Below are 25928 nucleotides of genomic sequence, written 5' to 3' on the forward strand. Positions count from 1 at the left end.
GTGAGGTTTGATCCTGCTTCATACATCTAAACAAGCATTATTTATTCATTGAACTCTGCTCTAGTTATGACAGGGACAGGCTGCTGAATGATTCTTAGGGACAGTGTCAGTGAGGTTTGATCCTGCTTCAGAAATCTAACCAAGCACTATTTATTTCTTTGACATCATTATCATCTTATGGTTTATGGGCCGCTCGTCAGTCTGGTGTAGCTATGGTAGGGACAGGCCCTGGATTTTGAGGGACAGTGTCAGTGAGGTGTATGCTGCTTCAGAAATCTTAACCAGCACTCTTGATTTCTGTGCTTCATATAGTACATTGTTTAGGGCTGGGTTACCTGCTTCTTGGTATAGGTAGAGAAATATATAGGTGAATCTCTGCCCATTTCACCAGCACACTCTACCTGTCCCCTGTCATATACTGTCTGTGCAGTACAATTGTTTAGGGCTGGGTTACCTGCTTCTTGGTATAGGTAGAGAAATATATAGGTGAATCTCTGCCTATTTCACCAGCACACTCTACCTGTCCCCTGTCATATACTGTCTGTGCAGTACAATTGTTTAGGGCTGGGTTACCTGCTTCTTGGTATAGGTAGAGAAATATATAGGTGAATCTCTGCCCATTTCACCAGCACACTCTACCTGTCCCCTGTCAAATACTGTATGTGCAGTACAATTGTTTAGGGCTGGGTTACCTGCTTCTTGGTATAGGTAGAGAAATATATAGGTGAATCTCTGCCCATTTCACCAGCACACTCTACCTGTCCCCTGCCATATACTGTCTGTGCAGTACAATTGTTTAGGGCTGGGTTTACTGCTTCTTGGTATATGTTGAGAAATATATAGGTGAATCTCTGCCCATTTCACCAGCACACTCAACCTGTCCCCTGTCATATACTGTCTGTGCAGTACAATTGTTTAGGGCTGGGTTACCTGCTTCTTGGTATAGGTAGAGAAATATATAGGTGAATCTCTGCCCATTTCACCAGCACACTCTACCTGTCCCCTGTCAAATACTGTATGTGCAGTACAATTGTTTAGGGCTGGGTTACCTGCTTCTTGGTATAGGTAGACAAATATATAGGTGAATCCCTGCCCATTTCACCAGCACACTCTACCTGTCCCCTGTCATATACTGTCTGTGCAGTACAATTGTTTAGGGCTGGGTTACCTGCTTCTTGCTCTAGGTAGAGAAATATATAGGTGAATCTCTGCCCATTTCACCAGCACACTCTACCTGTCCCCTGTCATATACTGTCTGTGCAGTACAATTGTTTAGGGCTGGGTTACCTGCTTCTTGGTATAGGTAGAGAAATATATAGGTGAATCTCTGCCCATTTCACCAGCACTCTACCTGTCCCCTGTGATATACTGTCTGTGCAGTACATTGTTTAGGGCTGGCTTCCTGCTTATTGCTATAGGTAGAGAAATATATAGGTGAATCTCTGCCTATTTCAACAGCTTACACTATTTTTGTATTTAAAATTTCTCAAAATTAGGGCAAGACCCTAAATTTGAGAAATATATAGGTGAATCTTTGCCCATTTCACCAGCACTCCACCAGTACATTGTTTAGGGCTGGGTTCCTGCTTCTTGCTATAGGTAGAGAAATATATAGGTGAATCTCTGCCTATTTCACCATATTACACTATTTTTGTATTTAAAATTTCTCAAAATTAGGGCAAGACCCTAAATTTGAGAAATATGAGGAAAACGTCAAATAAGGGACGTGGCCGCGGTCGTGGTGCTGCTGGTGGAGCTCCTGTTACAGGGAGAGGACGTGGTCGATCTGTGACAGCTACACGCACAAGTGAAACACCTTTCTCAGGTGCGAGTAGCCGACAGAGCCTGCAGCGGTATTTGGTCGGGCCTAATCCAGCTCTATGAATGTTCAGTTCAGTTCCTTCACATTGTTTTCCAACCAGTCTTGTGCTGAAAGTTCAGAGTTGGTGCCTGCAGCCGATGTCCACCATCAGTCTTTCACCTCACCCCCTTGCAAATCAGCCAAGCAGTCTGAGCCCCAAAGCATGCAGCAGTCTCTTCTTCTTTTTGATGAGTCTGTTAGCATGTGTTCCCAGGGCCATCCACCTAGCCCAGCCCCAGAAGGGGAAGAGATTGAGTGCACCGATGCCCAACCACTTATATTTCAAGATGAGTACATGGGGGGACCATCACAGCACGTCTTGGATGATGATGAAACACAGTTGCCAACTGCTGGTGCTTTTGCAATTGTGCAGACCGACAAGGAGGGCAGTGGTGAAGACTGGGTGGAAGATGATGTGCAGGACGATGAGGTCCTCGACCCGACATGGAATCAACCTCATGCAGGTGACCCGTGTAGTTCGGAGGAAGAGGCGGTGGTCGCACAGAGCCACCAGCACAGCAGAAGAGGGAGCAGGGTGCCAAAGCAGAGCGTCCGTCCCCTAGACAGTACGCCTGCTACTGCCCAACGCAGCAAGGGACCGAGCACACCAAAGCCAGGTCCAAGGAGTTCCCTAGCGTGGCAGTTCTTCACACAATGTGCTGATGACAAGACACGCGTGGTTAGCATGTTGTGCAATCAGAGCCTGAAGCGAGGCATAAATGTTCTCAACCTGAGCACAACCTGCATGACCAGGCATCTAAGTGCAAAGCACGAGCTGCAGTGGAGTAGACACTTCAAAAACCAAGAAAAGTCTCTGGCTCCTCCTGCTTCCTCTTCTGCATCAGTCTCGGGCCTCTCTGCCTCTTCATCCACCTCCGTAGTGACAGTGCCACCTGCCACCCCTCAATTAGAGGACCGGCAAGCAACACTACCACCTGGGTCACCAAACATCTCCACAATGTCCCATGGAAGCATTCAGCTCTCCATCTCCCAAACACTGGAGCGTAAGAGGAAATACCCCTCTACCCACCTGCGATCCCTGGCCCTGAATGACAGCATTTCAAAATTACTGGCCTTTGAAATGCTGTCATTTCGTCCGGTGGAGACGCAGTTTTAAAAGCCTGATGGCATTGGCTGTCCCACAGTACGTCGTGCCCAGCCGCCACTACTTTTCCAGGCGAGCCATTCCTTCCCTGCACAACCAAGTGGGGGACAAAATCAGGTGTGCACTGCGCAACGCCATCTGTGCCAAGGTCCACCTAACTACGGATACGTGGACCAGTAAGCACGGTCAGGGACGTTATATCTCCCTAACAGCGCACTGGGTAAATGTAGTGGCGGCTGGGCCTGAGGCGGATAGCAGTTTGGCGCATGTCCTTCCACCACCGAGGATTGCAGGGCGCTTCAGTTTGCCTCCTGTTCCTAACTCCTTCTACTCCGCTTCCTCATCCTCTACCGCCTCCTCATCCAGTCAGCGTAACAAATTCGACACCAACTTCAGCACAGCCTTGGGTAAACGCCAGCAGGCAGTTTTAAAACGTTCCTGTTTGGGGGAAAAACCACACACAGCGCAGGAGTTGTGGAGGGAGATGGAACAACAGACCGATGAGTGGTTGGCGTCAGTGAGCCTTAAGCCGGGTCTGGTGGTGTGCGATAACGGGCGAAATCTCGTAGCAGCTCTGGGCCTAGCCGGTTTGACGCACATCCCTTGCCTGGCGCATGTGCTGAATTTGGTGGTGCAGAGTTTCCTGAAAAATTACCCCGATATGCCACAGCTGCTGCAGAAAGTGCGGGCCATCTGTGCGCACTTTCGGCGTTCTCACCCTGCTGCTGCTCGCCTGGCAGCGCTGCAGCGTAACTTCGGCCTTCCCGCTCACCGCCTCATATGTGATGTGCCCACAAGGTGGAACTCCACCTTGCACATGCTGGCCAGACTGTGCGAGCAGCAGCAGGTGATAGTGGAGTTCCAGCTGCAGCACGCACGCGTGAGTCGCTCTGCGGAACAGAACCACTTTACCACCAATAACTGTACTCCACCAACATGGCCAGTGCCAATGACGCCGCTCTCAGCGTGACTATCCCAGTTCTATGCCTCCTTGAAAAAACGCTACGGGCGATGATGGAAGAGGATGTGGCACAGGAGGAGGAGGAGGAGGAATCATCGGGATCATTTGCAAGGCTTTCAGTGCAGTCATTCACAAGTAGCTCCGAGGGTGGGTTTGTGCACCAACAAAGGCCAGGTACACAATTGTCCAGCAAGGGCACAGTTCTGGAGGATGACGCGGTGGAGGATGAGGCGGAGGAAGACATGGAGGAGGAGGAGGAACCATGTTCACAGCAGGATGGCATTCAGACCAGCTCATGGCCATTACTGGTGCGTGGCTGGGGGGATACAGAGGACACAGATGATACACCTCCCACAGAGGACAGCTGTTCATTGACTCTGGGCAGCCTGGCACACATGAGCAATCACATGCTGCAGTGTCTCCGCAACGACCGGCGTGTTTCGCACATTATGACAGGTGCTGATTACTGGGTGGCCACGCTGCTGGATCCCCGTTAAAAGGACAATGTACCGTCCTTAATCCCCCTCACTGGAGCGTGAACGCAAGATGCGCGAGTACAAGCGCACGCTGGTAGACGCGCTGCTGGTGCAATTCCCACCTGGCAGCGGGGGCACAGTGGAAGCAGAAGGCAGAGGTGGAGGAAGAGGTCGCCAATGCAGCATGGGTACCGCCAGCACCTCAGAAGGCAGGGTTAGCATGGCCGAAATGTGGAAAAGCTTTGTCAGCACGCCACAACAAACAGCACCACCAGCTGATATGGAACGTTTTAGCAGGGGGCAGCATTTCAGCAACATGGTGGAGCAGTATGTGTGCACACGCCTACACGTACTGAATGACGGCTATGCCCCCTTAAACTTCTGGGTCTCCAAATTGGGCACATGGCCTGAGCTTGCCCTTTACGCCTTGGAGGTGCTGGCCTGCCCTGCGGCCAGTGTATTGTCTGAACATGTATTTAGCACGGCAGGGGGCGTTATCACAGACAAGCGCAGCCGCCTGTCCAGAGCCAATGTGGACAAGCTCACGTTCATTAAAATGAACCAGGCATGGATCCCACAGGACTTGTCCGTACCTTGTGCAGAATAGACACCGGGCCGGCCTTACCCAGCCATTGTTTTTTTTTCTGATCTTTCTAGGGTTGCCATCTCATCCCTTTAAAAGCAAAAACATATTAATTACACAGGTTCTCTGGCTGATTAAGTTGCTGCTAATTAAACTCACTTGGTGCCTTATCGACAGTAAATTAGCCCCAGAACCTGTGTAATTACTCTGTGTTCTGGTTTAAAGGGATGAGGTAGCAACCCTAGATCTTTCTCACTCTTTTGGGGGTTACCCTAATTTAAAAAATACATATATTAAAAACCAAAACCTGCTGTGTTGGCTACCTCCTCCTCCTCCACCGCTGCTTCCACCTACACCGCCACATCCACCTCAACCTCCTAATACATATGGACCTCGTCCTCCTAGGTCAAAATGATTTTATTTTTTATTTTTATTTTTTTAATGTTTTATTTTATGTTATTTTGAGTTATTTCCCTATCCACATTTATTTTAAGAGTACTTGCCATGCTGTTCCCGACATTTTGCAAAATGATTTTTATTTTATGTTATTTTGAGTTATTTCCCTATCCACGTTTATTTTCAGAGTACTTGCCATGCTCTTCCCGACATTTTGCTGCCATTTGCAGCCCTCCAGCCCTTTCCCTTAGTTTTTTAGAGCCATTTTTGTAGTCAACAGTCCGGGTCCCCATTGACTTCAATGGGGTTCGGGTCCGGGTCAAAGTCCGGGTTCGGTCCCGAACCCAAACTTTTTTTTCAAAGTCCGGGTTCGGTTCCGAACCCGAACATCCAGGTGTCCGCTCAACTCTACTTACCAGTGAAAATGTGTAAATTGTGCACTGTTCAACAAGTTTGACACTGACACAAAATTGTGGCAAGTTATCCTTGCTATCTGGTTTATCCTTTGTGTTGACCTTAAAGTGAATAACTGTACAACAAGTTCACTATACAAGCCACTTATGTACGGTATTTATACATGTTGATCATATCCCCCCTTAATCTCCTCCTCTTATAGAGAATAAATTCAGTGCCTCTAACTTTCCTCATAGCTGAGTTCCTCCATGCCTCTTACCAGTTTGGCTGCCCTTCTCTGCACTTTCTCTAGTTCCCCCAATTTCTGTTTTGTGAATTGGTGACCAAAACTGAACTGCATATTCCAGATGAAGTCTTACTAATGATTTGTACAGGGGCAAAATGATCTCTCTCTCTCTGCCTCTTTATAAATATATTGTAACACTACCCCCGAAGGAGCTGCTGGTTTAGATTTGGGCTTGCCGTTACCTTACTGTTCCTTGAACTCATCTCAGGGGTTCTCCTTGAAGAGGAGGTTAAAGAAAGAAATGTCTGCGACAAACACCCAGTCTCCTTTTCTCCCTCTCTACAGGAGTGTTTGTCGCAGACATTTCTTTCTTTAACCACCTCTTCAAGGAGAACCCCTGAGATGTAGAGAGGGTTTATATTAAAGCAAACTTCAGAAAAGAGGGATGGAGGGTTAGGGGAGATTCAGGTATCTTACTGGCGAATCACGAATATTCTCCTAGGAACAACTGTCTCCACGCTGGACTCAGTGACCACCGGATAGGCCCACTCTCACTGGCCTAGCAGCCAGTGCTAAGCTCGATCAAAAGATAGTCTCTTGATGAAAGTAAATTTAGTCTCTGCCACAGAATTGGTGAAAATAGAACTGTTTTAATAGTCTCTGCCACAGACCTGGGCCTACATCTCAGTAACGGAGCCTCAGGCCAACATGGCTCTGAGGTGGGAACCGCCAACACATCCCTGAGGCCAGGAGGGCCCTCAGGTTCGCATCAGGCAAAACCGACCCCACAAAATGGTGTCTGCCTCTTAAGTACCCTCTCCCAGAATGCACAGCGGTTTGACCACGCCCTCTGAGCCACTTCTGAAAAAGGAGTACCCAATACATTCAACCTGTTGCATTTCCAACCTTGACCAATGGTGACAGTGACACCTACTGTCAAGTGGAAAAACGTGCAACCCAGCTGAACTGAAGCAGAACCACAATTTAACCACTTGCCTACAGGGCACTTTCACCCCCTTCCTGCCTAAGCCATTTTTCAACTTTCAGCTTTTAGCGCTGTCACATTTTGAATGACAATTGCGCAGTCATGCAACACTGTACCCAAATAAAATTTGTATAATTTTTTCACCACAAATAGAGCTTTCTATTGGTGGTATTTGATCACCTCTGTGGTTTTTATTTATTGAGCTATAAACGAAAGAAGAGGGACAAGTTTGAAAACAACACAATATTTTTTACTTTTTGCTATAATAAATATCCGTATTCTTCTACATATTTTTGGTAAAAAAAATCGCAATAAGCGTATATTGATTGGTTTGCGCAAAAGTTATAGCAGCTACAAAATAGGGGATAGATTTCTAGCATTTTTTTTTTTTACTAGTAATGGCGGCGATCAGCAATTTTTATTGTGACTGCGATATTGCGGCGGACACATTGGACACTTTTGACACATTTTTGGGACCATTCACATTTATACAGCAATTCTTGCTATAAAAAATGCATTGATTACTGTATAAATATGACTGTCAGGGAAGAGGTTAACACTAGGGGGCGGTAAATGTGTTCCCTAGGGAGTGATTCTTACTGTGGTGGGAGGGGACTGACTGGTTGAGGTGACCGATGGTTGTCCCTATGTACAAGGGACACACCATCGGTCTCCTATCCCTGAAAGGACATGGATCTGTGTGCTTAAGGTCCTGCTCAGTTACTGGACAATTGGGGGTGCCCGGCACGCACATCGGGTCCCCAGTGACGCGGCGCGTACGCGCATGCCCCCCTAGTGGCTTGTGAAGGCGCAACGTCATATGTCACTTCCGTCCAGAACAAGAGAGTCTTCCTCCTGCCATCATTTGACACCGGGGCGGTGGACAGGAGGTTAATTACAATCTTTCTAAACCAAACTATTGCTCAGACAAAATATAATTTTAACATATAGCACCCACTCATTGGGAGCAGGGTGCTACAAAATTAAAAAGTAAGAGGCCAAACACTGATCTTTGAGGTACATCACTTAAACTTTAGATTATTCAGAGCATGAATCATTAATCACTACTCATTGAAAAAAGTCTTCTAGACATATATCTATCTATTTTCCAAGCTTGTAGATTTTACCTTACACATGTGTGGGGAACTGTGTCAAAAATGTTTTGCAAAAATCCAATGACACATCAGTGCTTTAAAAATATGCTCCATAATTATTTGATGGTTAATTTAGGTTAAACATACTGAGAAAGGCTGCACTAGAGAAAAAAAAATCTGTATATAAAATCTAATAATGGAAATATTGTAGTGTAAGTTGTAGTGTAATGCCTGGTACTCACAGGTAGTTTTTTTTTATTTAACCCAGTAGGCTGAATAGAAAAAAAAATGAGGAGCTTTCAAGGAGCTTACTGTACTAACTATGCAGTGTTAGTATAGCGATCTCCTGACTAAGCTATTGTGTTCTGACAGGGGGACAGCCATTTGCTGAGAGTGCTGATTAGAAGGTCGGCTGCTGGTTTTCCAGCATGCAGGTTCGACAGAAGGCGAGACGTTAAGCCGGCTTCTGTTGTACAGGCTGCTGAAAGCAGGGCCGATCCTAGGGTCACAGGTGCCTGGGTGCAGAAATTTTTCTGGCGCCCCCACATGGGCGTGGTCATTTTACTAACTCTTCCCCTTTACACATGTTTCTATGGCAATGACTGAACCACAGAGATGCTCCCCCAGAAAGTCTTAATTACCCTGGGATCCTTACATGATCTATTAACAATAAACAAAATACAGGAAGAGAAACAGAGTGCTTTATTGGGACCTGGAGGGGGGCCTCTCTGATGGACACAGAGGGCTTCTGTTAGAGAGTGTGTTAGAAAGACCCCCCAGACATACTACAGACATGATACAGGAGATGGTCAATGACTGTAGACATAGTACAGGAGACGGTCAGAGACTGCAAACACAGTACAGGAGATGATCAGAGACTGCAGACATTTTACAGGAGATGGTCAGAGACTGCAGACATAGTAAAGGAGATGGTCAGAGACTGCAGACATAGTACAGAAGATGGTCAGAGACACATGAGTTCTGGATAGACACACACACCTATGCTCAGTTCAGGATGGAAACAAGGAGAGAAGGAGGGATGGGAGAACTCTGCCACTTCGGCGCCCTCACCTCTGCAGGCGCCTGGGTGCACCCTGCCTAGGATCGGCCCTGGCTGAAAGCACTGTCTGAATATCAGCTGGTTTCTGTTGAACCGGCAATAACAGACCATATTTGGCCCATGTTTACAAGCTTTAAAGGGGTTGTAAAGGTTTGTGTTTTTTCACCTTAATGCATTCTGAAAAAACACCTGTCATTGATGACTGCTCTGGCAGGCTGGATAGAGTATGGGAGGCAAGCCTCCTGGCATCTCTCTCTCTCTCTCCTTATTCTGTAGTCTATCCTCTTCTTTATCGAACTCTTCCAGAAGTATTGAACTTGAGGAAGTTTTAGTATATCTGATATATAAATACAATTTCTTTTTTTTACACCCTTTTTGTTCTGCTTTTCTATTCTCAGAATTATATGCTGCCTTTTTGGAGTTTGATGCAGACCAAGATGGCTTTATCGGTTATAAAGAGTTGGGTGAATGCATGAGGACAATGGGTTACATGCCAACTGAGATGGAACTAATAGAGATCTCCCAGCACATAAAGATGAGGAGTGAGTAATCTACTTTTCCACACTGCAACATGCAATTACAAAGAGCAATTATCAAAATAATTGTTAAAGCTTCAGAAGGTTATAGAATTAAAAATTATTTAAATTGAGCATAGTGGTGTGGGTGATTTTTTGTTTTTGTTTAATATGGAACTGGAAAGGTTAGAACTAAAAAAAGCTATAAAATCCTGCAAAGGTTCAAGATCGGTCTCACTCAATTGGACAATGTGTTTATATTGCTGTCTGAGTTCCTGTATAATCTGACATCTGTAATAAAGAAAAGGAATTAAAGCGTTTGTTAACCCCCCCCCCCCAAAAAAAGCATCCTACTCCTTTAAAGCATGTCAAATGACACAGTGCTTGTCCTGTGTCATTTGGCCTGCTGTAACACCTGAAATACCTGGGTAATCCTGTCAGTTTCTCCCCACCAGTGGCGGCTGGTGCTCACAATTTTTGGGGGGGGTGCAAACGAAAAAAAAGAACAAGGAAACAAATTGCAGCCTCACTGTGCCCATCAAACACAGCCACTGTGCCATGCCATCAAACGCAGCCACTGTGGCATCAATTGTCACCACTGTGCCATGCCATCAAACGCAGCCACTGTGCCATCAATTGTCACTACTGTGCCATGCCATCAAACGCAGCCACTGTGTCATCAATTATCACCACTGCCATCAAACGCAGTCACTGTGCCATACCATCAAATGCAGTCACTGTGCCATGCCATCAAACGCAGCAACTGTGCCATCAATTGTCACCACTGTGCCATGCCATCAAACGCAGCCACTGTGCCCCTCAATTGTCGCCACTGTGCCAATTGTCACCACTGTGCCCCTCAATTGTCCCCACTGTGCCGATTGTTGCCACTGTGCATGTCAATGTGCCCTTTAATTGTTCCACTGTGCCCATTGTTGCCACTGTGCCCTTTAATTGTTGCCACTGTGCCCGTTGTCACCACTGTGCCCATTGATGCCACTGTGCCCATTGTCGCCTCTGTGCCCATTGTCGCCGCTGTGCCCTGTAAAATGCACTTACCTAAATCCTTCCACGTCCCTCAATGTCTTCTCCCGCCTTGGTGACGCTTCAGCCAGGTTACCGATAACCAGAATCGGCGAACCTGATTGGCTGAGACGGCCGTCAGTCTTATCCAAGGAACGCATCCCCCGTACGTTCCTAGGATAAGACATCCGGGAGCCGCTGGCTCTGAAAGGCACTTCCGCACAGCCAACCAGCTGCTGTTATTCAGGTGGTCGGCGCTCAATGTCCAGCCACCTGAATAGACCAGCGGCAGCTAGCAACAATAACATACATTCATGCAATGCATGAATGTATGTTTTTTTCAGTGGTGGTGCGGAGCCAGAGGGGGCGGCCTCCAGCACCCTCTATGGAAGGACCGCCGCTGCTCCCCACCCCTCTGTAATCTGACCACGGTGTAACATGGCGGTTGAGACCAGACACGTAGTCAGTTTACGTGCCTCTGTCATCCGCAGCATACTATCTGCTCTCCTCCCTGCTCCTGTGTCCTCCTCCCATCTCCCCTCTATGCTTGTGACAGTGCTGCCCCTTCCCCCTCCTGCTGCTTGCATAACACTAACCTGTATACACAATCAGCACTGTCCCCCTTTGTGTATAATTTATACATATAAATGCTGCAAATACCAAATTTTACAGCCAAGATTGCTATCACATGACCAGCCAGCTCTCTTCTCACCTCATCCCCTCCAGACTGTCATCAGTATGCGAATCTCAGCCCCAAACGCTGCATCTCTCATAGGAAGAAATGAGAGAGCTGGATGGTAATGTGATCGCAATCTCAGCTGTGAAATTGGGTATTTGCAGCATTTATTTTTATAAATCACACACAGAGGGGGATAGTGCAATAGGAAGCAGTGCTGATAGTGTATACAGGTTAGAGTGGACTAACAGCCACTTTAATAGAAATCTCCAATAGGGGTACTGACAAACAAACAAAAAAAATACACAGTTCTGAATGCAGGCAGAGATATAAGACACAAAATATTGCAGCTCTGTATTTATTAATACTCAGAGCAGCCATCAGAAACTGTGGGGGCCCTTACATAGCTTTACTACTGGGCAACCCCCCCCCCCCCCACCCCCACCAACATTCCCCAGGGTTGACCCACTGGCCGTCTCACAGAATCTGCTGTAAATGGGGAGGAATGCAATATACAGCTTACCAATACTTAGATGTGGTGGCTGCATTCATTTTATTTTTAGGCTTTTTATTTTCTGTTTTTCCCTGGTGATCTGGTTAGTAACACACCGATTGTATTAGAGTGCCCCCACGCTGGATGAAGGAGCAACAGAGGCACCTTTGGACAGCAGTCTGAGGGGCAGGGAGGTTGTTCTGTTCTCGCTACACGTTTGCCCCTGGCGTATATGCAGCTCAACATACAGCTTAAACCTTGCATCCTAAATAACCAGACGGTCTGTAACTTTGGATCTTTATTACGATGAACAGGTGGTGGCCATATAAGAAGTGTATTAATAATGGTGAAGCTAGAGATAAACAAATAAATGAACATATAAGAATTATATGAACACAAACAAATGTATACTAGGCATATAGATAAACAGTCTTTATCATGCCAGCGATAATGTCACAGGAGGATCAAGACTTAAGAAAACATGTGGTGCAGGCTTAGCTGACTCCATGTGGACTGTCCAGTGGAAAAGAGATGAAAGAGTGGTGATAAGTGAAAACAGTTTTCAGTAACACAGCAGGAAATGTACATTACCATAAAACACTGCCCATCAACAGTCCTTTGTTAAGAGTGACATCTAGTGGACAATATTTGAATTACAAGTCTAGAAGATATTACTGTATTTCCTTGTAGGCCAAAGGCATGACAGAGGTGGTGGGTGTTAGATGTACTAGAAGATTTAGGTAAACAAAATAAATTGTACATATTCTGCAGCTCACACTTTATAATCAGTTACAGCAAACATTTTTTTTCCTTTTGGGATAAAGGTGTTTTTTTAATAAATAGAAAATGATCATTGTAAGCACCTCTGCCAGTGTTAAATGGAGGAAGAGAAAGAGAGGTCAAGGAGAGTGAGAGAGAGAGAGGGGTGGAGAGAGAGATGGAGAGGGATAGAGGGGGTGGAGAGAGAGAGGAGGGAAAGAGAGAGCAGGGAGAGAGTGACAGAGAGAGAGAGGGAGAGAGGGGGCAGAGAGAGAGGGGGGGCAGGGAGAGAAAGAGGGGGCAGAGAGGGGACAGAGAGAGAGGGGGCAGAGAGAGGGGGTGGAGAGAGAGAGAGAGTAGGGAGAGACAGAGGGGGCAGAGACAGAGGGGTGGAGACAGAGCATGTAGAGAGAGAGAGAGAGAGAGAGAGAGGGGCGGAGAGAGAGGGTGTGAGAGAGCAGGGAGAGAGAGTGGGCAGAGAGAGAGGGGGGGGGAGAGAGCAGGGGCTAAGAGAGGAGAGAGATCAGGGAGGTAGAGAGACAGATGGGACGGACAGAGCAGGGAGTGGAGAGGGCAGGGAGAGAGAGCAGGGAGAGAGACAGGGAGAAAGAGCAGAGAGAGAGATGGGACGGAGAGAGAGAGATGGGGCAGAGAGAGAGAAGGCGGAGAGAGAGAGGATGGAGAGAGGGCAGGGGGAGGGAGAGAAAACGAGAGAGGGACAGAGAGAGAAGCATCTGATCACAGTGCTCTCACATGAATGGTCCCTGGGGCTCTCAGTCAGAGGCTTCTCTCGATGTGGCTGTCGGCTCCTTAATCTTCCCGCCCCCACATCCCCTTCACAGATGCAGCAGTACACGAGTAGGGAGAGAGTAGCAGAAGAGGGGATGTCTGTCATGCTGGAGGGAAGGACGAAGCAGCGTGGGGATCCCCCTCTTCCAGGACAGCCACACCTCCCGAGCTGCCTGTTACTGCACACTGAGTCCAGGGACGGAGCGGCTCAGTGGCCATGAAAGAAGGGAGAGGAGTGGAGCAGGTGGATTGAACCACGGAGGGGGGAAGGGAGGGGGCGAACACTCATTTCTACACACATCCGCCCCCCACTAGTCAGAAGCCAGTGCAGCGAGTCTGGACTACTGTAGGGAAAGGGAAAAAGGAAAGGGGAGGCGCCAACTTGGGGCCCTCAGGACAGGCATGCCCCTTACACTTGTATGGGCTGTACCCCCCTGATGGCGGCCCTGCTCATACTCATCAGTCAACTGCTTCTCCTTTCAATGTTCAATCACAGGCTGGAAGAAGGGTGGAGAACTGTAATTGTTATGGAACTGTAAAGCATAGTACACATGGGCCAAATGTTGGGAGGCAGAGGCGGTTCAATAGAAATCAGTTCAGCCCGTGTGTACTGGAGTCGGTCTGACAGAAGCCGGCCAAACGGCTGGCTTCTGTCGAAGGGGCATGTCTGAAAAAGGTCTGCCGATCTTCTCCCGATCAGTGCTCTCAGCTGTTCTGGCGGGGGGAGAGGGCACAAAGCGCCTTCCCCTGTCAGACAGGGGCAGATCCAGAGTCTAGTCTCAGGAGGGGCACTGCATTTTTTTTTGGGGCAATTTATCAGGGAAATTACTAGTGTTAGCCCTTCAATAATGACGGCACCATGGTTGTTATGGTGTCAGGATGATTGAAGCAAATTATTTCTATTATTACATTGTAATATAAAATTAAATGGTTCTCTCCATAATGCAGAATCAGTGGGAGCCCAGAGTGTGTCACTTGCCACGTCACCAGCCACCAGATGCAGCTTGTCACTTGCCATGTCACCTGCCACACGTTGCGGATTGTCACTTGCCACACGTTGCGGATTGTCACTTGCAACGTCACCTGCCACACGTTGCGGATTGTCATCTGCCACTAGGTGTAGATTGTCACTTGCCACGTCACCTGCCACACGTTGCGGATTGTCAATTGCCACATCACCTGGCACACGTTGCGGATTGTCACTTGCCACGTCACCTGCCACATGTTGCGGATTATCACTTGCCACATGTTGCGGATTGTCACTTGCCACAAGTTGCGGAATGTCACTTGCCTGCCACCAGATGCAGATTGTCACTTGCCATGTCACCTGCCACAAGTTGCAGATTGTCACTTGCTAAGGTGGTGTTTTGCTTGTCAGAGTCAGGCAGCAGAGAGATGATGTAATCTCTCTGCTGCCTGCACAGTGAGGGCGAAAGTTACTGCAGGGATGCAAGGCGGGTGCAGGGTGGTGGGAGATGATATCTCTCTGCTCCCCTGTCCGCTGGCTTGTTGATTGGCCAGCCGCCGCACACCCACAGAGCCAACCAGCTGACCGCCCACTCTCTTGACTCTCACTCGCCCACTCAGACTCTCGGCGCTCTCAAATTCTGCAACTAAAACAAATTTCCCTGTTGCCCCCCCCCCCCCCCAAATCCGCCCCTACTGTCAAAACATAATAGAACAGCAGGGGAGATCCTGAGCTGTCAGGGGAGATCCTGAGCTGTCAGTTTTTTTTGTTCAGCCCTGCTGGTGTTAGGACCTGGGCTTGAACCTGTGACCTCTGCTGTGTCTGGTGCTGAGCCACCTGGAATGCTGGACAGCTCCTTGGACAGTTCCTTGGATAGTTCCTTGAATGATCTTGTCTTGAATCTTGTTTGCCTTGAACCTTGAACCCTTTGCTCCTCCCATTAACTTCCTGATTTAAGCCATGTCCATGCACTTCCTGGTGGCCAGAATATTGTGCCTTCACCAGCCAATATCTTGCTCCTATCTCTCTTGTTGCCGACCGTATTTTTGCTACTATTCGCTACCGACATTTGGCTTGTCCCCTGACTACGCATCTGCTGAATCCCAACCTGCAACTATTTGTTACCGACTTTTGGCTCGTTCCCCGACTACGCTTCTGCTTGATCCCTACCTGTTATATCTGCTTCCGGACCTCGGCCTGCTCACCTCCTGGTGGGGCTATCCTGGGGACCGCAACTTGGCACTAACACGCAGCAAAGCCCATCTCCACCATTAGGAGCTCTGGTGAATACCGGTTAGTGCTTAGACCCCGCACCTCAGGTGAACCCGTGTCATCAGCCAGGGTGACCTGTGTGAATATCTGCTCTGCTGCTATAGCTACTGGCCTCTGAGCCTGACTCCAGACCATGACAGAATATTCTGGCCCAAAACATGGAGGCCCTTGTAACAGCTGCTGTAGCTCCTCTCAGGGTGCAAATCGCTGAGTTGCAGACGTTTGGTGTTAACTACCAGGAAAACATTTCTGAGTTACAAATTGAAGTGAAAGCACTACAAGAGGAAATCTATGATCTGAATAAACAATTGCGTGACTTTCATGCCTGAGATACTGCTGCCGTAGATACTAATGCACGAATGCCCCTACCACTTAAGTTTAACGGAGACCGCCGCCATTATAGAAGGTTCCTTAATCAATGTCGTATATACTTTCAGATGCAACCTGCTGCATTTACTTCCAACAGGAAAAAGGTGCTGTTTATTATTAACCTCCAGGGAGGCCCGGAGCAAAAGACAGCAAAGACTAGCAGAGGGCCGGGCATGACAGAGTGTCTAGTGACACAGGAAGGGTTAAGCTTAGGGGGTTGGAGGTAGGAAGAGCAGGATTGGTGTAGAGAGGGGCGGGGGAGTTAGTATTATCAAGTTCAGAGGAGGAGCAGGATTGGCTGCTGGTGTCAGGGGAGTTACCCTATAAAAGGGTGGGGCGGGGCCAGGCGGGCACTTGCAGTCAGGAGAGCAACGAGGAAGCAGCTTTTCCTCCTGCTCTCACACAGACAAGATGGCGTCCATCGACCTCGTGCTCGCACGCTTGCGGGCCGAGGCAGCTCATCGGGGCACGGATTGGCTGGAGAGGCGCGCTGCTGAATGGGTCGCGGAGCAGGCGGGCGGATCGGGAGGATCGGACGGCGGTGAGTTGACCCCACGCGGGCGGAGGTCGCGGCCTCCGGCCCGCTATTCCCCGGGGCCCTCATCCAGGACTGCAAGGGGGGCCCGGAGCCCCCCGGGGGGGCGGTCGGCCCCCCCGCCGAAGCGGGTTACCAGAAGCGGAACGGGGGGGACGGAGCAGGACTCACGCCGGCGACCTCCGTCGGTGGGCGGGGCCACGGGCCGTACCGGCGCCGCTTCCCCAAATGCGGGCGGCGGGGGGGGGGGCACCTTCTCCACCTGCGGCAGGAACGGGAGCGGCAAAGGGGAAAAAGAAGGCCTCAGACCCACCTGGCACGGCCGCGGGGCCCTCTACACGTGGGGCCGGCGGTTCCGCGGGTGGGCGGGGCTCGGAGCGGGGGGCATCGGTCAACGCAGAGCCATCGTCGGGTGGTCTGCCTGCTGCAGCAACGCGGGGCAGAGGATCAGCAAAAGGCCGGCCGGAACGGAGGGGGGAATCCGGGGCCTCCAGGTCATCTTCTCCTGGGGGACTGTCGGCCGCACCGATCCCAGTCGGGGAGGACAGGTCAGAAGGTGTGCCATCGGAAGACGAAGATGGGGAACCAGAGAGGGAGGCAGCGGTGGAAATCCAATCTACGGCAGCGGGGGCGTCTCCCGGCAGGCCTGGTAAGTCCACTACTTTACACGTATCCTCTTTAGCTGACGCATTGTGTGAATTGTTGGGAGTGGGGAGGGGGGGGGTTCCAGCACCTCCGCCGCCAGTGGCGGTGGCTGCACCGGTGGTGGCGGGCGTTGCGCCTGCCGCCTCTGGGGCTGACGCCCTGTTGACGGAATTGGTGGGAGGCCTCAAGGAACTTTTGGGCCGGGTGGCTGCTGTACAGGGCCCTTCGCCACAGGTGGCTCCGTGGGCACCTGCGGCTGTGGGCGCGACTGGGGGTGATGCTACGGCCGGAGGGGGGGTTGCGGTTTCGCAGCTTCCCCCGGTGGCCCCAGTGGCAGGACAGGTGGGGACGGGACAAGACAAGTCAGGGGGGGCCCCGGAGGTGGTGACTCGTTCCGATCTGGTACGTATTGCGGATGCGGCAAGGGGCGAGGTTTATATATGCTACGAGTGTCCTCTGGGGGGTCATTTAAAGCAGGAGGTGAAGGAAAAAATTTATAAGAGCGAATATGTAGAGATATTCTCCCTGTTGCCGTTGGAGAAATTCAACCTCGACAGGGTGAAGCCGGATGATTCTAAAAAGGAGGATGAGGAGAAGAGGCGGTATAGGTTGATTCCGCGCACTTTCGTGAACTGGCTCCAGGCGTTCGCCATTATGGCTAGCGTCATTGGCGAGAAAAACCCAGAACATTGCTCGGCGTTGTTCGGGTACATGGATTCAATTGGGGAGGCGCATCGGGTGTACGGGGGGTCGGCTTGGCTCAGGTACGATGAGCAGTTTCGGCAACGGCGGGCAGTTAGGCCCTCTCTGCGCTGGGATCAGAAAGATATCAGCCTCTGGATGCGGCTCATGTCGGCGGCTAAGGCCCCGGCGCAGTCTTTTCACGGGGGGGCCGGGGGTACATCCTCCTCAGGACCGTCGGCCGGTAAGAAGTGGGGAGTTTGCTGGCAGTTCAATGAGAACGCCTGCAAATTCGGAGGATCATGTAAATTCAAGCACGAGTGCTCAGGGTGTGGGGGCTCCCACCCCGCGGCCAAGTGTTTCAAAAAAGGAAAGCGTGCCGGTGACGCTGCTCAAAAAAGGGACGACTCCGGTGAAGGGGGAAAGGATGCTACCTTTCCTAAGTAGGTACCCGGACAAGGCAGCGGCAGAACTATTGTCCTCGGGGTTCAGGGACGGTTTCAAGATACCGTGTTCGCTGGCGGTGGTGCCGCCGGTGGCACGAAATTTGAAATCGGCTCTCCTTAATCCGGGGGTGGTGGGGGAAAAGTTGGGCAAGGAAGTGGCACTAGGACGGATGGGCGGGCCGTTTTTGGCCCCGCCCTTGCCGGAGCTGGTGGTGTCTCCGTTGGGGGTGGTGCCTAAGAAGGAACCGAACAAATTCCGTCTTATTCACCACCTGTCATTCCCAAAAGGGGGTTCGGTCAACGACTTTATCGATCCGGAGGCTTGCACGGTGTCCTACACGTCGTTTGATGCGGCGGTACGGTGGGTGCGGCGGTACGGACGTGGGGCCTTAATGGCGAAGGCGGACATCGAATCCGCCTTCCGGTTGTTGCCGGTGCATCCTGACTGTTTTAGGCTGTTGGGATGTTGTTGGCAGGGCCAATACTATGTTGACCAGTGCCTACCCATGGGCTGCTCCATTTCCTGCGCACTGTTTGAGACATTCAGTTCCTTTTTGGAATGGGTGGTCAGGGATGTGTCGGGCCTGGACTCGATCATTCACTATCTGGATGACTACCTCTGCGTGGGGCCGCCTTCCTCTGGTGTGTGTGCGACTCTACTGTCAACGTTGCAGCACATTGCGGGACGTTTTGGCGTGCCCTTGGCGGCTGACAAGACGGAAGGCCCCACGACGGAGATTAGTTTTCTGGGTATAGTGATCGATTCGGAAGTAATGGAGTGCCGTCTTCCCAGGGATAAGCTCGAGGCCTTGAAAGCGGAAGTTAGAGAGTTTCAGGGCTTGCGGAAGGTGCAGCTGAGGACTTTACAGTCACTGCTGGGAAAACTTAATTTTGCCTGTAGGATCATTCCCATGGGCAGAATATTTTGCCGGCGGCTGTCGGCGGCTACGGCGGGGGCAAAGGCCCCCAATCATTTCATTCGTCTGTCTAAGGAGCATCGGGAGGACTTGAAGGTATGGTATGAGTTCCTGTCATCCTACAATGGCAGGTCGATGTGGCAGTCCAGTCCGGTGAGTAACTTCGACGTGGAACTGGTAACGGACGCGGCGGGGTCCACGGGCTATGGGGCTTTCTTCAAGGGGCAGTGGAGCGCAGAGCCTTGGCCGAAGTCTTGGGTGGAGGCAGGCTTTCTCCGGAACCTGGTGCTGCTGGAGCTTTTTCCGGTGGTGTTAGCCATTGAGCTTTGGGGGGAGGCCTGCAGCAACCTAAAACTCCGGCTGAACTGTGACAACATGGGAGTGGTTCAGGTAGTGAACCGCATGTCCGCGTCGTCACAACCGGTCATTCGGCTCATGCGGCATTTAGTGTTGAGGTGTTTGCAACTGAACATTTTCATTTATGCCGTGCATATCCCGGGCGTCGAGAACACGCTGGCTGATTCATTGTCTCGTTTTCAGTGGGACAAGTTCAGAGAGCTGGCCCCGGCCGCGGAGGCTGTCGGGGTCCCGTGCCCAGGCTGGATTTGGGAGCTGGCGCTGGATTAGCCGCCTCGTGGATTAAGCGGTCCGTTGGCACGGCCACATGGTCGGCCTACGCCAAGGTATGGAAGGAATGGTTGGAGTTGGGTGCCGAAGCTGGGGTCGTGAGCGGGGGGCCAGAGGAGCGGTTGCAGGTGATTTATTTTGTATCTAGGAACATGGAGCTAGGCGTGTCTGTGTCCTCCATTGAGAAAAAGTTGGCGGGTTTAGCGTTCTTTTTTAAACTTATGGGTGGGGTGGATTGGACCAAGGACTTCTGGGTCAGACAGGCAGTGAAGGGCTACAGGAAAGGTCGTAAGGTGCAGGATGCCAGGAGGCCTGTCTCTTTTGCCAATTTGGTAAGTATCAGGGAGGCCTTGGACGGGGTGTGCACGGGGCAGTATGAATGCCTGTTATTCGCGGCGGCTTTCTCGCTGGCATTTTACGGCGCGTTCCGCATCAGTGAATTGGTTAGCCCTTCTCGCATGAGGGCTGGGGGGCTGATGAGGGAGGATGTGTGGATATCGGAGGATAAGGTGGGTATTCGATTACGCAGATCAAAAACCGACCAGAGTGGCAGGGGGGTGGACGTGGTTCTTTTTTCCCTGCCGGGGGCCAGAGTATGTCCGGTGGCATCGCTCAAGGCATTTTTGGGGGTCAGGCCGGAAGGGGGCGGGCCGTTGCTTAGGCACGAAGATGGGTCTTTCTTGTCAAAGTTCCAATTTGTGGCGGTTTTTCGTAGTTGCTTACAAGAAATGGGCTTGGACAAGTCTGAGTTTTCGTCTCACTCCTTCCGTATCGGGGCGGCTACCGAAGCTGCCAGGTGCGGGATGAACGAGGCGGCAGTGCGGAAGATCGGGAGGTGGGAGTCTCGGAGGTTCCGGTCATACGTGCGGCCTCAGTTGGTGGTTGGTTGATGGGGAAGGGAGTGATGTAAAGGGGGGGGTTTTTGCTAGGGTTGGTGTCTGTTTGGTGAGCATTGTGGATTGTTATTTCATTTCAGATGGAGGGACTACACGCCTCGTCTGGATTTTCGGACATTCGTACGTTTGCTGGGGGGCAAGAAGGGCTGATGAGAAGCCGGAAGGCAGGCAGCTGGGTATTTCCAGGAAGGAAGCGGTTTTGAGGTGGTTGGGGATACCTGGGATGATGTGGGGTAGGGTGCTACCAGAGGTCGAGAGGTACGCCCGACTGGACAGGCCCCCCGATGTTCTGGTTATACACGCGGGGGGGAATGATTTTGGTGTGCGGAAAATCAGGGCTCTGATTACGGACATCAAAGCGGACTTTGAGCGGCTGCGAGCGGCTTTTCCGGGGACGGTGCTGGTGTGGTCGGAAATTGTCGCCCGCACACAGTGGCGCAAGGCTCGGTCAGTTACAAAGCTCAACAGAGCCAGGACTCGGGTTAACCGGGTGGTGGGTAAATTTTTGGCACGCCTTGGGGGGCTAGCGGTACGCCACCAGGAATTGGAGACTAATGTAGGCATGTATCTGAGGAGGGACGGGGTCCACCTGACCGATGTGGGGATTGCGCTGTGGTCGATGGGGATTCAAGAAGGGATCCAGAGAGCGTTGAGGTTGGGTGGGGGCCCTTAAAGGTGGAGGTGTCATCCTTTCGGGCTGTGGCGGTTAGTTCTGTTGGTCCTTTATGGTGGCAGTAGAAAACGTGTGTAAACGGGGGTGGGGGGCTCATCAATATATGGGCCCCTTAAAGTGTATCCCAGCGAAAGGTTAGTTGGGATACTGTAACGTTTGCACTGCGGGCGGGGGTTGTCTCCGAGCGTACTACACGGACTGGAGGCCTAAAAAGTTTAATGTTTGCTCGCAGTGCATTGTTCATCTGGTATATGGTAAAATGGTGGAGAATGGGTGTGCTGCCAGAAAGGACCAACAGAGTGGGGGTTTACTGTATGCCATTGATGTTGGATATTTACTGTTTCATTTAAGTTGGAGTTTTATTGCAATTTATGTTTTAATAAAATAGGCTGTTGTGGCCAGTTTACTCCAAAGCAAAGGTGTGGTCTCTTTACTATATAGTAAGTGGGGGACAATTAAGGGGTGGAGTACATGGGGTCTCAATGGTCGAAGGTTATTGTGTCATATCTGGACTACACTAGTCAAGGGAGGCCCGGAGCAAAAGACAGCAAAGACTAGCAGAGGGCCGGGCATGACAGAGTGTCTAGTGACACAGGAAGGGTTAAGCTTAGGGGGTTGGAGGTAGGAAGAGCAGGATTGGTGTAGAGAGGGGCGGGGGAGTTAGTATTATCAAGTTCAGAGGAGGAGCAGGATTGGCTGCTGGTGTCAGGGGAGTTACCCTATAAAAGGGTGGGGCGGGGCCAGGCGGGCACTTGCAGTCAGGAGAGCAACGAGGAAGCAGCTTTTCCCACCCTCCCTCCCTTATTGCATTACCAGTTGTTGCCGGTGTTTTTTCTTTTGCAGGTACGGTGTTGGACGGTCGTCACGACAGCTGGGTTGGCGGTTAGTTCTGTTGGTCCTTTATGGTGGCAGTAGAAAACGTGTGTAAACGGGGGTGGGGGGCTCATCAATATATGGGCCCCTTAAAGTGTATCCCAGCGAAAGGTTAGTTGGGATACTGTAACGTTTGCACTGCGGGCGGGGGTTGTCTCCGAGCGTACTACACGGACTGGAGGCCTAAAAAGTTTAATGTTTGCTCGCAGTGCATTGTTCATCTGGTATATGGTAAAATGGTGGAGAATGGGTGTGCTGCCAGAAAGGACCAACAGAGTGGGGGTTTACTGTATGCCATTGATGTTGGATATTTACTGTTTCATTTAAGTTGGAGTTTTATTGCAATTTATGTTTTAATAAAATAGGCTGTTGTGGCCAGTTTACTCCAAAGCAAAGGTGTGGTCTCTTTACTATATAGTAAGTGGGGGACAATTAAGGGGTGGAGTACATGGGGTCTCAATGGTCGAAGGTTATTGTGTCATATCTGGACTACACTAGTCATGACTGAGGAAGCTTTAGCCTGGGCCTCCCCTTATGTGGAAAAAGATGATGTCATCCTGGATGATTTAGATTATTTTGTGACTGCGATGAACCAAATTTACGATGATCCTAACCGCTGCGCTACTGCTGAGGCAAAATTGCACAATTTACGACAGGGTAGACGCTCTGTTGCAGAGTACACAACTGAATTCCGACGTTGGATTTCAGATAACAATTGGAATCCAGCAGCACAAAAGAGTCAGTTCCGTCAAGGACTCTCGGAACAAGTAAAAGATGAGCTTGCCAGAGTAGAAAGTCCTGACAACCTCAAGGCTTTTATTAAATTATGTATTCGAATTGATCAGAGACTTACTGAAAGGAGAAAGGAGAGACTGGGAATCTTAGGCAGTAATGGTGGCATGCGTTTTTCTACTACTCCTAAAGGTCCAAGAGTTTTTCCTGATTCTGACACTACTGAACCTATGCAGGTGGATGCTATTAAAAGATCTATTACTACTCAGGAGAAAGAAAGACGACGTTCAGAGAACTTATGTCTTTATTGTGGAAACTCTGGACATTATTGTCCCAATTGTCCCAATAAATAAATTGTCCCAATAAATTTAAAAGAACAATTGCAGCAACAGATGTTACAGTATCTGAACAAATAAACTAAATTTCTCAGTCTGTCGCTCCTTTGATTCAGGAAGCAAATAAAGTTAACTCTTTATCAACTCATTTTGTCATCCCAATAAGGCTTATCGTTGAAAGCAATGAAATACCTTGCTCTGCTATGCTGGACTCAGGGGCCGGGGGAAACTTCATGGACATCGAATTTGCCCAAATTAATAACATTCAGATAAGAAATAAACTCACGCCTATTGGTATGAAAACTGTGGATGGCTCACCTTTGTCTTCAGGACAAGTTACCCACAAGACCATCCCTCTCCTAATTGAGACTGACCATTAGGAGACTATCAGCTTTGAGCTGATCACATCACCCAAGTTCCCTATTATCCTAAGCATTCCTTGGTTCTCTATCCATAATCCCTCCATCAACTGGGAGACACGTTCTTTAAGCTTTACATCTGACCATTGCAAAAAACATTGCAAAGAATCTTATCAAATAAGCCCTCCACCAACCCAAGATTTACAAGCAGCTTTGGCAACTATCAAGTCATACGACAAGCGACCTCCACAATATCTTGAGTTTTGGGACGTTTGTGATAAAAAGAACGCAGACAGGGGCGGACTGACCATTTGGGCACTCGGGCACTGCCCGAGGGCCCCATGCCACTAGGGGGCCCCATCAGGGTTGCCAGCCTCAGTAAAACCAGGGACAGTATGTAAAAATCTGTGTTTTTTTTAAATCCCAAGATTATAGCTGCCCAACCTCTCCATTACCTTTTCAGTGTGTGTATGTGTATGTACACTGTGTATGTACACTGTGTGTGTATACTGTGTGTGTGTGTATACTGTGTGTGTATATTGTGTGTGTGTATACTGTGTATGTATACTGTATGTGTGTATACTGTGTGTGTATCGTGTGTGTGTGTGTGTACACTGAATGTAGTGTGTGTGTGTGCATACTGTGTGTGTATACTGTGTTAATACTGTATATGTATACTGTGTGTGTGTGTGTGTGTGTGTGTACTGTGTGTGTATATTGTGTGTGTATACTGTATGTGTGTGTGTATACTGTGTGTGTATATTGTGTATGTATACTGTGTGGCCACATAATCTATTGCCTGGGGGCCCCATAATCTCCTATTGCCCGGGGGGCCCCATGAGTTGTCAGTCCGCCCCTGAACGCAGATCAGTTGCATCTTCATCGCTCTTATGATTGTCCCATTGAATTGCTTCCAGGGGCAGAAATACCATTTGGGCGCCTTTATTCTTTATCAGAACCTGAACTGAAGGTGCTCAAAGAGTGGATTAATGAGAATCTAGAGAAGGGTTTTATCAAACACTCAACCTCTCCTGCTGGGGCAGCCTTATTCTTCGTGGTGAAAAAGGACTCCACCCTTCGTCCGTGTATTGACTACAGAGATTTAAATAGGATCACAATTAAGAATCACTATCCACTCCCACTGATTCCAGAACTGTTTGAGAGATTCCGCTCCGCCAAGCGCTTTACCAAATTACATTTACGGTGGCATACTACCTTGTCCGCATTTGTCCCGGAGATGAATGGAAAACTGCTTTCAGAACCAGATATGGACATTTTGAGTCTTTGTTCATGCCCTATGGGCTTTGTAATGCTCCTGCAACTTTTCAACATTTTATTAATGATGCTTTTCGAGATTTGCTTGATCAGTATGTAATAGCATATTTGGATGACATTCTCATTTTCTCTGATACTTTGGAAGAACACCGTAAGCATGTTGTAACGGCACCCCAAATGCGAAAGGGGTTAACGCCGTTTAGGATATTCCCTTTCCAAACACAAGGCAGCTACCGACACTCCACAGTCAGGGGAACAAGACCCATAATAATAATTCTTCCCGAGATATAAGACGACGCTCTGTATGAGGTTCCAAACAGGGAATGCCTTTAATGAGAAATACAGGCTCTTAGATACAATTTTGGATACCACAGGATATATGGCCCAAATTCACCCACAACATCACACAATGGTTACCTAACGAGCCCCCCAATACACATCATCATCAATACATCCCTTAGCAGACACCCTGCCGGGCATGTCCTAATTTACATGAGCTAATTAACTACAGCTGATGACGCAGACACCTGACCAATTAGCCCAATCCACAAAGAGAAGATCTTTAGAAGTTAGTCTGGATTTAATTTACATTACACAGGCAGCCAGGTAGCTGGAGGTGATGACATTAACATCTTTCAATTAACCTGTTGAGTTCAGAATCAACAAACAGTAATTAGTTCTTTAAAGATATCCTGGAATATACTGTGGATAATCATTACTGCCCCATCTCAGGTAGTCCAAGATATAATTTCTTAGCCATCCTATGCTTCTAGTGGACATAGGATGATTTTAGACATAAGAGGCGTCGGGGAAGTTGAAACAAGGGTATCTCATACTTTTCAAGAGCTTCTGGGTTCCACGGGCCCTCCCGTTACACATGTCTGTATTGTTTTCGAGAGATTAAGGCGGA

At 49.4% G+C, this 25928-nt stretch overlaps 1 protein-coding gene across 2 annotated transcripts in view; it reads left to right on the top strand.

The window, feature by feature from the left end:
• Nucleotides 1-25928, top strand: part of LOC120909150 (calcium-binding protein 2-like) — an 82581-nt gene that overhangs the window by 28586 nt on the left and 28067 nt on the right. The window contains exon 3 of one of the 2 annotated variants that reach the window (XM_040320837.1): nt 9560-9703. The exons of the other annotated variant lie outside the window; for it this stretch is intronic. Within the exon in view, the coding sequence (XP_040176771.1) occupies nt 9560-9703 (144 nt within the window). The remainder of the gene's footprint in view (nt 1-9559; nt 9704-25928) is intronic. 2 annotated transcript variants of the gene reach the window in all.

This window comes from Rana temporaria, chromosome 8, assembly GCF_905171775.1.
Source record: "Rana temporaria chromosome 8, aRanTem1.1, whole genome shotgun sequence".
Lineage (NCBI taxonomy): Eukaryota > Metazoa > Chordata > Amphibia > Anura > Ranidae > Rana > Rana temporaria.